The following is a 14,359-nucleotide window of genomic DNA, read 5'->3' on the forward strand; positions in this document are numbered from 1 at the left end:
AGTTAGGTCTAGAAATCTACAAGTGTCACATGATCACATTTGTGTAACAACATTAATATTCTTACCACAGCAACAATACATCAATACAAATGTCATTATATTACAAGAGGTTCATTCAATCAAATGAGGCATTGGAGCACTATGCTAAAGATACCTTGTATGTCCCTCAGACTTGCCGTAGTAACTGTCAGTGGTCCAAAGTATGCTGAAGCAGCGGTGAAGGAGATAGATGGATGCAGTATGCATGGCTTCACAGTGCACGTGGAGCACATCCACAGACCCAGCACTAAGGGCCAACAGGGCCAGGGTGATGGTCAGGGGGAGGCAACTCACCAGCAGGGCCCCTCCACCAGACACAGAGCAGCACTACCCCCAGGGGGCACCCTTGGGCCCAAAGACTCCAAAATCAGCTCTAACACCAGCCCAGTAAAGGTGAAGAGAGGACCCTTTTTCCACTATAGAATTGACTTCTGTAATTTTGCCATAGTTTAGATATTGTTCTTTCTGGACTGATTAATTGTCTGCATTTCATTATTTGTTTGATACAGACACCCTTATTTAGCCTTGAAATAACAAGGCAAGGTTATTTCCATGTATGACTTACGTCTCCGTTCCTGTGCCCAGGTGGTCTCTCAGCCCCTGCGCTGCAGCTTGGAGAAGCGGACGACCAGCTGTGACACCACCATGGGCAGCTTCGACACGCTGATGGCACGGCTGTCAGAGCGCCACCCGGAGGTAGGGAGGCAGAGGATCGTAGATGCGCTCCTGGAGCTGAGGGCCAAGCACCAGGGCTTCCTCAGGGGCCTCCCCCTGAGGACCATCGTAGAGATGACTTCTGACCTTTTAACGCCACCTCCCAGCGCAGTCTGAGTTATGTTCTTTTTTATTGTAAGACAGGTTGCTACTTTTTATTTTATTTTATATATATACAGTATATAATAATTCAGTTGCACTTACATTTATGTTGTTACTGTTTTTGAAATTTTCTTTGAAAGCCATGGTATCTGCAATCTGCATACTGTAGGCCATTTGCAGTAGGGCCTATGTTTTGTGCTCAACACTGTTATGTTTTGTGCTCAACACTGTGAATAAAAGAGAATTTTGATTTGCAACAAGTGTGATCTGTCATGCAATCTGTGTATAGCTCTGTTGATCTCGCTCCTCTGCCTTTGTTTCATGGGCGTGGGTGGGTTTGTTTATGCCCAACCAACTGATTGCTGATAATGATACAACATCCTTTACTCTGTTCAAGGGTTAGGGTTAGTCAGTCATGCCCAAACAAGCTCCTATAGTGCCATTATGTATGCGTAATGTAAACATCGTGTCATTTACATTTTTGGCATTTAGCAGACGCCTTATTCCTAAGCGACTTACAATGATACATTTGACTAAGCAAGTGAATCATCAATTCACCAATTGTAGCAGGAAGAGTAATCTAGCTCAGGCCAGGGGCTATTGGCAGTAGTTGTGATAGAAGATGAAAGAAAGTTTTTATTTTTATTTTTATATATTATTATTATAAAATAATCAAATATAATATTTTTTTTAAAAGAATGTCCCCCAAGTTGAAATCAGGGAGGGGACAGTGCATCTGAATGTCAAATTGTTGAATGTCACACGTGATATCTCAGACACCACTGGCACAAGTTTTATGAAACTTCAGTCCTATGAATAATTACAAGTTACTTTATTCCCCAAATATAACTGATTGATGACAAATTGAATTTGCTTAGTTAGATAATGTACAAATACAAATTATTGTTTCATGACTCATATATTTGCATATTTGCACATGTATTTATATCACATATTTGCCAGCCATGCATACACAAACTCTACCTCTAAGGGTGAATCCCAATTCACCACTCCGGCTCCCTTTTCACCCCTACGGCTCCATTTTGCGCGTTCACGTGTAGCCGTAGTGGCGTCCCAATTCATTACTCATTTAGGGTTAGGGTTAACTGCTAACTGCGACACTTTAATGAATGTGCGCCGCACCTCTATTTCTCACGGCGAGAAATAACAATATTGTTTTAAATTCCTTGAAAGAAAGCTACCGAACATGAGTTTCGTGGCATCTTTCTGCACACACGTTAACTTGAGTCTGCAATCGAAGCGGCAGGCGAGCGCTGATGGAAGAACCTGTGTTCACGCGAGCTGCAAGAACGTAGCAAGCAGTGTTGCCAGATTGGGCTACTTTTGGTCACACTGGATCGGTGGATTCGGCAGCTTTTAGACCGGTTGGGCTGGACATTGTCAATTCCGTCTGGCAACCGTGGTAGCAAAATATGTGCATACATTACAACATCGTATCTGGTAGCCTACTGGACTGGGTTGCACCAATTTGGCGTAAGTCATTACTAAATGCAGGCATTTAGTAGTTACTAAACCCCTAGTTGTTACTAGCTAGTTTCAAACTAGTTGTTTACTAATTTCGGTTGCACCATGCCAATCTTTTGCCAATCTTAGCTAGTAAATACCCAGTTTTGTTAACTGTTTTTTGTTTCTCTACTGTAACATAACCAGGTACATTAATAATAATATCAATAATTCATAATAATTACAATTTACAATACAAATACAACAATTGGGGGTCCCTCCCAAAAAATGTGGGAAAAACCCTGGTATGTACTGTATAACATGATAGCCATCTATGAGCAATGCACTGTATATAAGATGATGATCAAGGGTCTTTCTGCTGCTGACCAAGGGGCTGAGTCCTGTTGATGGGGCCCATTTTTCTTTTAGAGTCTGTAGGCTACTGTATTTGTTTATTAAGATTTCATAAATATTATATATTGTCTGAATTTTTTTTCTTGTTTTATAAAACGTTAATTATTTTTCATTTCTTGTGCTGGTTTATTATGAACAACATGTAAAATTGCAGGAAACTAGCACAAATAGTTGGGCGGGAGAGAGCGGCCTCCGCTGCCAAAACGCGCACAGTTTTGGGTCGCTCCACCGCCAAAAAATCTCACTCCAAACTTTTGGTGAAACTTGGCAGCCCTGAGTATACCAAAGTCGTTGACACTACCCTTTCATTAACCCAAGACATGATAGTCTGGCTAGCCAGCTGCTTTTTCAGGGTTTGCTAGCTAACGTGTTAGCTTCTACCACACTAGTAAGCAGCCAAGGTCTTGCTGGGTAGCTAGCTGGGTAGCCAGTCAGCCAACTACCAACTCTGGCTTGTTGATTTTCAACCTTTCTCTTTTCGAGAGCATTGATCATATGTAAATAACGGTAGTGAGCTTTTGTGGCTGCAACTGCTAGCGTTTGTCTGTCAGTGATGGATCTGTGGCTAGACAATCAATGTATTGCTATTGGGTAGAGTTACTGCACACAAAAAAAAGTTAATATAATGCGAGTTTCTGATGTTCACTACAGGAAATATGGCCTCCATAACCTTTGCAGACAGAGAGAATGCAAGTCTACTTACACCTAGCTTGAAGATGAGAGGGCGTCTGCAATCTGCTCCAGGTACAACAGTTTACATTAACTTATGGATTCCACACGGTGTTGATGGTTGTCTACACAGTGCATCAATGACTTAATTGTTTAACTCGTGCATGTTTGCAAATGAAATATCCTTCCAGAAAACCTCTTGAAGACCCCAATGACTGGGAAAAGGTTTCATGCTCCTTTGCAGTCGGGGCGTAAGGCTTTGGGGTCTGTCAACAAGATCACCTCAACTACTGCAGTTAAAGGCCAAGAGAAGAACATAATTCTTGGGACACAGGTCATTAAAAATCTAATCAAAAATCATTAGTCAGTTGTGTCTAGTGTTGTCATAACCCATTTCTATCTTCCTTCCAGGAAACTAAAATTGAAGCCGTCCCTGAGGCTAAAGTGGAAGAATACCCAGACATTGAAAAGTGTTTCCCCTATGACCCGCTAGGTAATTCCACTTCTGTGTTCCTCCTCATCCTCCAAGTCTATTCAATCTGAGAATTAACTTGTGAACTGACTTGTTGCTATGGTTCCAGAGTTTGAGGCCTATGGTGTTCCAGAGGATGTGGTTTGTCTGAGCCATCTTCCTCTGGCAGGATTGGCACGTATCCCACAAACACCACGCCTACCAGGGTTGGATTTCGAGGTGTTTGAGATGCCACCGTCCCCATTGAAGAGCCTGCAATGTCCAGGTATAGCCATTAATTTGCTGTTTAAGGGACATTGTACTTATACATCTAAACCTAATCTCTTTCAGACCTGAAAGGTCGTCTCTGAGTTCCTTGCCATCTGTTTGTGAACCTAGTTGTATTTTGTGCTTTTCCATTCATTTTGAGTTGTCTCATTGCTGATGGACACAACCAAAGACAGACTTGTTGTAATTAGACTACCTTATGTTACCTTTTGTAACATTTTACAAATGTTGATTTTGGTGTATTGTCAACTTGAATTTATTTATTTTTCTTTCAGAAATGGATGACTTCCTTCAAATGATTGATGAGTTGATGACCATCGACCTGCCTCCAGAGATGGACTATTGCGATTGAGATTGGACTTGGACCTATTGCTTTTAAAATCTTTTTTCACCCAGTTTTTGTCTTATTTAAATTGTCTCTTGAATATTTGAATTTGAATTCATTATTTTGGATCACTATTTTGGACATTTGAACTATTCTGCACACATTGGTACAGAAGACAACGATAAATGGTTGGATATGGTATAAGTTATAAAGATGTGGTCCATACAGTCTTCCAGGATATAGCCAGAGTTGAGCAGAAACCTATATCCTCTGATACAGCTTATCCTGTTCATTAATAAGTGATGAAGTGGGAGTGAGTTGGCATGGTGACTGGCTGTAAAAGTATTCTTTAGTTTGACTTCCGTCTCTCATCGGTCCGCCGATAAGAGGTCACGTGTTGGAAGTGTTTCCTTACTGTTTCTTTCGTCATCATAGGGATTGGAACTGACATTTCAGTGTCCTCCATTTACATTTTGGAAGCAAACCATCATGTCAAATTATACAAATTAAGCATAAGTACAGAGCATCTCCATATATATTAAGGCATTCATGTTCTACAATTTTAGGTGTGAAATCCTAACAACTTTTACCTCATGATCTAAAATCTGAGATGTTGCTGTAGTAGATTCAGAAGGCAATGGCCGTTCATCAAGAACTTAAATTCAGACACCAACTCTGCAAAATGTAATTCATTTTATGTAAAAAAAAAAAAAAGGACAGACAAACTCAATTTCTGGTTTAGATGACAAATCTTTTTAATGTCGAACACAAGAATAACCAGAGTATCTGTACAAAAAGACTGCTGTCCCAGATAGCATGGCTTCCTCTCCAGGTAAGGGCCCTGTCGGTGGAGGGTGCAGGGATGCTGGAGATGGGATGAGCCGTGCATTTACAAGCCCAGCTTGGTCCTCCTCCAGTGTCTCCTCTTGGAGTTGTACCTGGGAAGCAGACCAAACGGAAACCATGAGTGACAGTTAACTGACTAACAAGGACAACATTACAGGCATGCACAAGTTGATGCTAAATTGATGCTAAGGGATTTCAGACCTCCAAACATATTTAAGGGCCACAATTTAGCAGCTTTTATTAAGACATCAATTGATTTCACAGACAAGCTAGGTCGACTACCACACTGATTAGATAAATAAATCACGCTTTGTTTTCCAAGATCAGAGTACCAACTAAGAAGAAAATGCTCTTTAGTGATAACTAATGGCAGGGTGTTCATGTCAAGGTTCATTTGGGTCATGTCGGATGTTTATAGGCATGGTAAACCTATAAACAGCCTACATGATCCACCAGACAACAGTACCCAAAGACCCATTTACTTCATATCTTTATGCACACAACTGAATGACTCAACCTGACCACAAATCCTTCAGTGGCAAAAATCCAGTCCAAGCCATCCAAACGATTTATGTATTGGTCAAGACAATGGTAATCCTGCATGACCTGTCACTACTTCAGTGCGTCCTAATCACACACCAGTGGTGTGACCAGGTATAAACCCAAAGCATTATATTACTCTCAGCAGGATTAATGGCAGTACTCACACAGAAAGTAAGCACTGCAATTGCAGACCTGCTTTAATGACCAACTACAAAGGTGTGTGTTGTGGTGTTGCACCAGTGGGTGCACCGTGGTTAGTGGTGGCTGCAGGATGACACCGGGCAGGTAAACATACCTGATCTTGTTGCCAGTCTTCATTCTGATCCACTGAGGGATCGGCCTGTTCTGCTTCTGCTTCTTAGCGAGAAAGCGCTTGATCCGAAACGTCTTGTGGGACGACTGAAATGAACAAATGAGTGTTGAGTTAAAGTTAGCTTGACTGGTCATCATGGGTTTCCTTCAACATGCGCAAACAGATGATGCGCTTCCTTGCTAGTTAGCACACGTCAGTTGTCTGAAATTGTCATGGAAAGTGGTTTTCAAAATTGACATTTTTGTATAAGAGATACGACAAAACATTGGTCATTCATTGCAGTAAAATCAGTATGGAGGTTAACATGCGTTAATACAAGCTCACTTGCAGTAAAAAACACCGCTGGATTCACGCGTCACTAAAAAGTTGCTTTTAAGATGATTATACAACTAACCTCGAGTCAATATACATGTATTTCGTGTGACTGGGAAAAGCTCTTAATGTTGCCGATATGAGAATTGATGTATTTCACAGATTGTAATAGGATGTTTCACGATTTCGACTTACCATTTTGTTCCACAGTCCTGTCACCACAATGGCGGTGGGAGAAGAGAGAGAAGGAAGGGAAGCGGTAGTGATGTACTTTACATGCTCCAATCCGAGTACCGCATCCTCTTTGGCTATCTGACCACAGCGCCATCAAGTGGATATCTACCCAATTGCAATCTACCCTTCTCGTAAATGTATGAGATTGCACTAAGTCTTAACACATTTTTACAGCATTGGAAAACGTTAAGAATGTTTGTGTCATGTTTGTCCTCCTACAGAAACCATATTAAAACAAAAAAGATATTCAATTTTCATACATTTTTTAAAAAGCTCCAGGGAGCCACTAGGGCGGCGCTAAAGAGCCGCAGGTTGCCGACCCCCGCACTAAGATGACGCTGTATATGATCACAATGTGCTTCCCTACAGATATCCAATATCAATTCACCAAACAAAGTACACTATATACAGCAAATATGTCTTTTTCTGTGTACTTTGTCAAGCTATCTTCAGTGTTTTGCACAGCTACAGCAATTAGGAAAGAAAGAAACATAGAAACACAATGAAAAGAAAAGTCTGATGAAGTACAAGTTTATTTTCAGTTAAGATTTGTTACAAATGGTAGCATCATTTTTTGCCATACTGCTACAAATGTAGTGCAGCATAGTTTATTTGTGAAAGTACAGTGTGTTTCAAATGAAAAGGGGAAAGGCCACAGGGCTGATCACCCATGGAAGGTTGCATGCAGACTCAAATCAAAGCTTGGCTCAGGGTTGAGTATTGTTACAATAAAACGGCTATGTTTCCTGTCCTGAATCACTGTTTGGGTGAACACACAGAGCAATACATGAATCTTGTTGGGGAAACTGAAAACAAAATGAGAGAGAACACATTTTACAGGGTTGACACAATTCAAAAGAAGCAGCAGGATAGCTTTCATCTTAAAAAGTAGTAGTCTCCTAGCCACATGTTCCTTTAATAAAGAAAGTTGTGAAATAATGTTTGAACAACTAATAAACGTGAAAGCCTAACTCAATATTTGAACCATGCTTTGCAAAAATGTCGCACAGGCTGTGTACCAATACTGTAGTAAGGACACTTTTGAGTTCATGTGGTCCTAGAAAGCTTTGGCTTAACTTGTTGTGCCCTATAGCCAAACTCTTGCAAACTTTAGGGGAAGTACAAGCTTTCTCTTTGTGGATAAACAAAACTAAAGAGGAGTCCACTCAGGCACTGAGAGGCACCATGGACACATCCCTGCCTCTGATTGAGAGTGGGAGGGCGGGATGTGCTGCACTAGTAGCACTGATGATTAGACTCTCTGTCTAGAGCAAATCTCTCTCCCTCTCCTCACCTGTCTAATCATGCTATTTGTGGTCATGTTGATCATTCATCTAGCTTGTCTTGAGCTCTCTTGGTCTCACTATCAGGCTTTGTTTCCCCAGCATGGGATTCTCCTCCTCCTCCTCCTCCTCCTCCTCCTCCTCCTCTGCGACTTCTGGCACCTGGCTGGTACAACTGAATGGCAGGCCGATCCTGATGCACAAGAAGACAAGACACATATGTTCAAGACAAGAGAATCATAATATTAACAACATGACTATATAACAAGAATGGCTGAAGATCTCACCTTGTTCCTCATACGATCTCTCCGAGCATTTTCCTCCTTCCTGTTGTCTTTGAAGGACTTTTCAGACTTCTCACTGTGAAAGGAGTCTACGGCGCTGTCGCCCTTTCTTTTCTCCCAGACACGGTCCTTCTCCCTTTTCCCTTCGTCCTCCCGTTTCCTGTAGGAGTTCTCCCCGTCGTGTCTGTCCCTCCTCCGTCGCCGGTCCTCGTCCTGCCGCCTGATGCGCTCCTTCTCTTTCTGCCGTCGCTCTCTGTCACGGTCGCGTTCGCGGTCCCTGTCGCGGTCCCTGTCACGGTCCACGTCTCGATCTCTGAAGTCTTTGCGTCCCTCGTCGTCTGCTCTGTGAGAGGAACGCAAAATGACATGAACACGTTACACTTAAGTGACACGACCCCTATCGTCACCAAGTTCAGAACGAACAGAACTGACTACTCACTTCCGTCCCCTATCCTCCCTGTTTTCATTGTTTTGACGTTTCTTCAGTTCTATAACCCCCTGTGGTCTGTCATCTTTAATCGGTTTCTCCTTCTCCAGTTTCTTGGCCTTCTCTTTAGGTTTCTCTGAATCACCGTCATCTCCTCTGTCTGGTTTTCTCAGGAGCTAAACAGAGGCAGATATAATAGCATATTCCAACATAGAAACAACTTCACCGTTTGTTCTCATACATCCTCTCAGAATCACATTTACCATCACAATCCTCTGCCAGGAATTATTCTTCTCTTGTCAGTACCTTGATTTTTGGTTCCTCTTTTGCAGGGTCCTTCTCCTTCTCCACAGCTTTGTCCCCTTTTTTGAACTTTTCGGTCTCTTTGCGCTTCCTTCTGTCCTCCTCCCTCCACTTACGACGATCCTCGTCTCTCAGACGTTTACGCTCAAGCTCTCGTCTCCTTCTCTCCTCTTTCTTCTCTTCCCTGATTCTCTGTACAAAAGTGCCACATAAATAATCTAGTCAGCCTTATGTCGTGCAAACAAACACAGGTAATATGATCACACTATTTCCAAGAGGCTACATATTTACCTGTTTGTTCTTGAGGAAGTCCAAGAGAGGAGTTGTTTTTTTAGCTACAGGAGTAAAAGGTGAAATGTCAACCCACTTATTACTCTAGTACAATAAGTTATTTCAGTGAAACATTCAGAACCACAATAAAGCTGTGTTTACACACCTACTAGTTCCTTAGATTTTGCCTCTATTTCCTCCAACAGAGTCTCAGGGGTAGATGTAAACTTTTCATCATCTCCATTATAAATCTCCAGGAACTTCTTATAATCAGGATCTAAAAGAGCAAATTTCACATGAGTGAAATTCATGAATGTTACTGTAGATTAGAACCTTGGAATTGTGTGCAATGCAACTAATGTGTAAATGTGTACCTTCATCTATTGTTCCACTTTTTGCATCCCTTTTCTTACTCCTTTTTTTGGCAATCTTTTGAAATGGTGCAAATTCCACAACAGCGGAATACTCTTGCCCTGTTGAAAAACCATTGCACAACATAAACACACACAGTGCACAATTAGGTTGAGAGGAGATGATACTTAACTCGGCTCTTTATTGGGATCAAATGAAACACACCTTTGCCATCTATGAAAACATAGCCATCGAACCGGTCTCTGAAAAGGACAATATCTTCCTGGTTCTTGAAATTGATATACGCTCTGGCAAAGAGGTGGGGATACAGGCTGCAATACAAAGAAAAAGATTAAGCCGACTAGCATACGGAATGAATATCTTACAGAAGGTTATCAAGTAGTCAACAATAGAGGAGAAAGAACAACAAATGCACCTGGTGTCATTGGAGAAGAACTCCAGGTAGTCCACCTCTGGAAGGGGCTGCAACTGCTCCTCCAGTTCCTCCTTAGTCAGACTGGGAGGCAGACGTCTGATCACGATCTGAAAGAAACACAAAGTTCATGAATCTGATGTACATATAGCCAAAGCCTTTGGGAGATGTGTTCATTAAGGACTTATAAGGCTTGTCTTGCTAGTAGGCTTAGCTGATATGGTTGAGACTGACTGACTGACAGCAGCAGCAACTTGGTTTTTAGTGGCTTTCTTTCTGAGTGTTCGCTTCTAAGTTGAACACGTACAATAGCTTAGCTACGTTCAATTCAAAGACACGCAAACTATTATTTATGGTCCATAACATGCACAAGGCTCCGCTTATTTTCAGATCCATGTAACAATTGACTAGTCCTGTGTACTGACTTAACATGTCGCTTAGCCCGTCAAGCTAGCTGCTAGCTACATCAGGTTAGCTGTTAGCTAACAACGTTACCTTGGTCATCGCTTCTTTCCTCTCCTTGGGCCTCTCGGTTCTTTCACCGTCTTCGCATTTCAACTCCACTCTCTTCTCCCTCGGGCGAGTGTTTTCCTTGTCCTCTTTCATGGCTAGAAGACCATTCGATCGCTGCGGGTTTTGCAAAACCAATCTCAACTTTTTTGTTGAGTTAGCAGCGAGCTAGTTCCCTCTGCCACACAGTCAACAACAACAACACGAAAACAACACGGACATGTTTTGGTGCGACACCGGTCGAGTGTCGGTGTCGCTTAGCAACTCGTGACGTTAGAATTATAAGGTTCTATCTCCATTTTTGTCAGAATTGAGTTTTTTACATAATCTGATCCATTAGGTGTTTATTAATGTCTGTGTGGTGTTATTTTAAAAATGTTGATATTTTTTAGTCAGTAATTAATAAAATACAAAGGTTCCATCTCACACAACATAATGCCTGGAATGTAAAAACTTTGACGCTCAATATCTCTGAACTACCCTAAACGGAGATAGAACCTTATCATTCTGAGCTCACGAACTGTTGTTACTTTTTACTTTTGGTTCGAAACCGCCAAAATATGTGTCAGTGTCTTATTGTTACAGAAAACCGTCATAGTCATTAGAGAAAAGTTTAAAGAAATTGGGAAAATAGCCAATGCTTGGTATGGTAAAATGTATCCTGGCTGGTTAGATAGACAGTGTTAGTAAACGTTGCACTGACTGCAGATCACCGCGGGGTGTCGCTGTGATGTCAACATAAAGCCATGATGATGCGTCATCGCGCTGCCGGAAGTAAACGAATGACCGTCAACTTTCTCTCCAGGACAGGTCGGCATTTTGTTAGCATAGCGAACGAGCTAAGCTGGCAGAAACAAGCTGGCGAAGGAATACAGACGTTTATCACCAGGCTAGTGTCTAACAGTGTCTAATCAATCACACCACAAACATGTGGTACGAGATCTTGCCTGGTTTAGGCGTCATGACAGCCTGTCTCATCCTGCCTGGGATCGCCACTGCATATATCCACAAGTTCACCAACGGGGGGAAGGTGAGGGAATGTTGTTGTCTTGTGTTTTTGTGAGCTTAGAATTATAAGGTTCTATCTCAATTTTTTGTCAAAATTGAGTTTTTTTATATAATCTGATCCATCAGGTGTTTATTAATGCCTGTGTGGTGTTATTTTTCAAATGTTGACATTTTTGAGTTAGTAATGAATGAATGAATGAATGAATGAATGGTCTTTATTGTCATTAATATAGTACAGGTACCAAACAACGAAATTTGGGAGAGGGGGGCTCCCCTGGTGCTAGGAAAAAAGACTAAAAACAAGAAGGGAAAAGAGCTGGTTTACATAAATAAGGGCTATGTACACTATCCACTATACTATACTATACAAATAAAACACTGTGCTGTACTCTATGCTATGCTATAAATATCCTAACATTTCCTATCTCTGAACCTTATGTACCCGAGGGTTGTCATATTGCACAGTGTTATTGCACATTCATTTAAAGTGTTGCAGTTTGCAGGTTTGAAATGTTCACAGTTGTGTTTCAGTATTGCACTTGATAATAAAATACAAAGGTTCCATCTCACAAAACATAATGGAATGTAAAAACTTTGACGCTCAATATCTCTGAACTACCCTAAACAGAGATAGAACCTTATAATTCTAAGCTCACGTTTTGTTGTCAATGAATGAACTGCAGCTTGTTCTAAATAGATTAAGTCAAACTTCAGAACCTAGTTATGTCTTAGATTTCCATGCAAGTAATATTGATTTTTTTTGTTTAGGAAAAGAGACTCGCGCGAGTTCCTTACCAATGGTATTTGATGGAGAGAGACGTCCGAGTGTCAGGATGTGGAAGCTATTACAAATCGAAGGTAAACATTCCTGCAAGATTACTCCAAGACAGCCTGTAGCCTACTGTGTTAAACTGTCCCAAGACCCCCTAGTCTACTGTGTTAACTGTCCCAAGACTCCCTAGTCTTTTCTAGCCATGCATTACGAAAATCACACGAAATGGCCCAACATACTTTTCAGGTATTCCTAGACTTTGTCTCTTTTTCTCTCAACAGGGACTTGAAAACATACACTGAGGATCCAATATCTCACGTGTTCTTATGCCGGAGCTGGATTTCTATGTTGTACATTAAACGTATGTGTTGTCTTTAAAAGCTATTGAGTGGTTTCCTTTTTTGTTGAAGTACGGTTGTGAATGATGTTGAAAACCTTCTGATAGAAGGTGGTAAGTGTCACCAGATTTATATGGTCTGATCTGCTGTCAGAACTGCAGAATCACTCCCCATCTTCCACCGCAGACTGAAGATCCATCTCTTCAGGCTACACCTTGACTGTCCCTCCTGAGACATCTACTAACCCCCCTGTACTGTTTCTCCTGTGTAATAAAAAATCAAAAAAAGATTCCTTCTAGCACGACTGCCAATGGCCCCTGGCCTGAGCATAGATTACTTTTTCCTGCTGTGACTGGTGGATAGACGATTCACTTAGTCAAATGTATTTGTTGTAAGTTGCATTGGAATAAGGTGTCTGCACTGCCAGAAATCTAAATATGTAAATTATCTAGTTACATGAAGATAGATCAATCACTTCACCACTTGCAAATTGATCCAAAGACTAGTAGCATCCCTGGTGCACAGCATGGCCTAGCAAGTTAAGCAGAACACTGTGACAGCATGTAGATGCTGTTCTAGCCCCTAACTTAAGGAATTAAATCTAGGGAGAGATAATATATAACAAATCACTACTACTAATCACATGAGTATGAGTATTTGAATATTTAGAATGGGCCATTTTAAAGATGCCAATAAACAATTGCAAAATGTATTCCTCTAAAATACAGTGCCTTGCAAAAGTATTCACCCCCCTTGGCTTTTTACCTATTTTATTACATTACAACCTGTAATTTAAACATTTTTTAAATCAGAATTTTATTTGATGAATCTGCACAGAATAGTGTTAGTTTTTAAATGAAATGAGAAATATATATTAAAAAAGAATTTAAAAAAATAAAGAACTGAAAATTGGCATGTGCATATGTATTCATATTCAAAGAGAAGCAGTGTAGACACTCTGAAGGCTCTTTTTTGTTTTTGCAAGTTAAGATGTCTACTAGTTCTCCTTCCTCTTTTATGGCAATACTCACATGACATTCTGACACACAATAGTTTCACTATAACCATAATTTCAATCAGGTGCACTTCAACATTATGCAAACATGCGGAATAAAAAAAAAAATGCTGCCCTTTGCAAAGTCCATTCCAAACTCTTCTGCTCTCACCTGCAGTGTGACAGTGGAGCTCATGCCCACGCTCCCTCCCTTCTGCTAAGCCTGATATACTCTCCAACTGTCTAACCCTGAAGCTATGGTGAGTGACATGGCTTCAACAAATAAGTCAACCAAAATCGACCACCCGTCTACCCATTTGTTGTGTTAAAAGTAACTGTGCGGGGTTCCTCTCCCAAGGCAGTTCCGATTGTCTCCCTCCACAATCCCCCCCGCCAACTTCAGTAACTGATACAAAGTTCAGTTCCAATCCCTATGATGACGAAACCAACAGTAAGGAAACACTTCCAACACGTGACCTCTTATAACTTATACCATATCCAACCATTTATCGTTGTCTTCTGTACCAATGTGTGCAGAATAGTTCAAATGTCCAAAATAGTGATCCAAAATAATTAATTCAAATTAAACAACTTTATTCAAGAGACAATTTAAATAACAAGACAAAAACTGGGTGAAAAAAGATTTTAAAAGCAATAGATCCAAGTCCAATC

At 41.0% G+C, this 14,359-nt stretch overlaps 3 protein-coding genes across 4 annotated transcripts; 1 reads left to right on the forward strand and 2 right to left on the reverse strand.

Annotated features, from left to right (window-relative positions):
- Window positions 1–3,389: 3,389 nt before the first annotated feature.
- LOC308153702 (securin-like) lies at window positions 3,390–4,493 on the forward strand (the record flags this gene model as incomplete). Its single annotated transcript, XM_080526895.1, has 5 exons — window positions 3,390–3,477; window positions 3,594–3,736; window positions 3,814–3,895; window positions 3,984–4,139; window positions 4,417–4,493. The coding sequence occupies 5 exons, from the start codon at window positions 3,390–3,392 to the stop codon at window positions 4,491–4,493; spliced, it is 546 nt and encodes a 181-aa protein (XP_080383021.1).
- A 703-nt stretch (window positions 4,494–5,196) lies between these two features.
- Window positions 5,197–6,748, reverse strand: rpl39 (ribosomal protein L39). The gene is made up of 3 exons (XM_080525219.1): window positions 6,676–6,748; window positions 6,151–6,254; window positions 5,197–5,404 (listed from the first exon to the last, which is right to left on the reverse strand). The coding sequence occupies exons 1-3, from the start codon at window positions 6,676–6,678 to the stop codon at window positions 5,356–5,358; spliced, it is 156 nt and encodes a 51-aa protein (XP_080381345.1). The 5' UTR covers window positions 6,679–6,748; the 3' UTR covers window positions 5,197–5,355.
- Window positions 6,749–7,239: 491 nt separating this feature from the next.
- Window positions 7,240–10,750, reverse strand: upf3b (UPF3B regulator of nonsense mediated mRNA decay). 2 transcript variants are annotated; one of them, XM_080525472.1, is made up of 10 exons: window positions 10,561–10,750; window positions 10,069–10,175; window positions 9,858–9,964; window positions 9,695–9,754; window positions 9,448–9,558; window positions 9,303–9,346; window positions 9,015–9,203; window positions 8,721–8,884; window positions 8,285–8,624; window positions 7,240–8,190 (listed from the first exon to the last, which is right to left on the reverse strand). In XM_080525472.1, the coding sequence occupies exons 1-10, from the start codon at window positions 10,669–10,671 to the stop codon at window positions 8,041–8,043; spliced, it is 1,383 nt and encodes a 460-aa protein (XP_080381598.1). In that variant the 5' UTR covers window positions 10,672–10,750; the 3' UTR covers window positions 7,240–8,040. The 2 variants fall into 2 exon arrangements, with proteins under 2 accessions (XP_080381598.1, XP_080381597.1); XM_080525471.1 differs by having other exon boundaries at window positions 9,656–9,754.
- Window positions 10,751–14,359: the final 3,609 nt, after the last annotated feature.

Source organism: Nansenia antarctica (genome assembly GCF_963989245.1).
Source record: "Nansenia antarctica genome assembly, chromosome: 3".
Lineage (NCBI taxonomy): Eukaryota > Metazoa > Chordata > Actinopteri > Argentiniformes > Microstomatidae > Nansenia > Nansenia antarctica.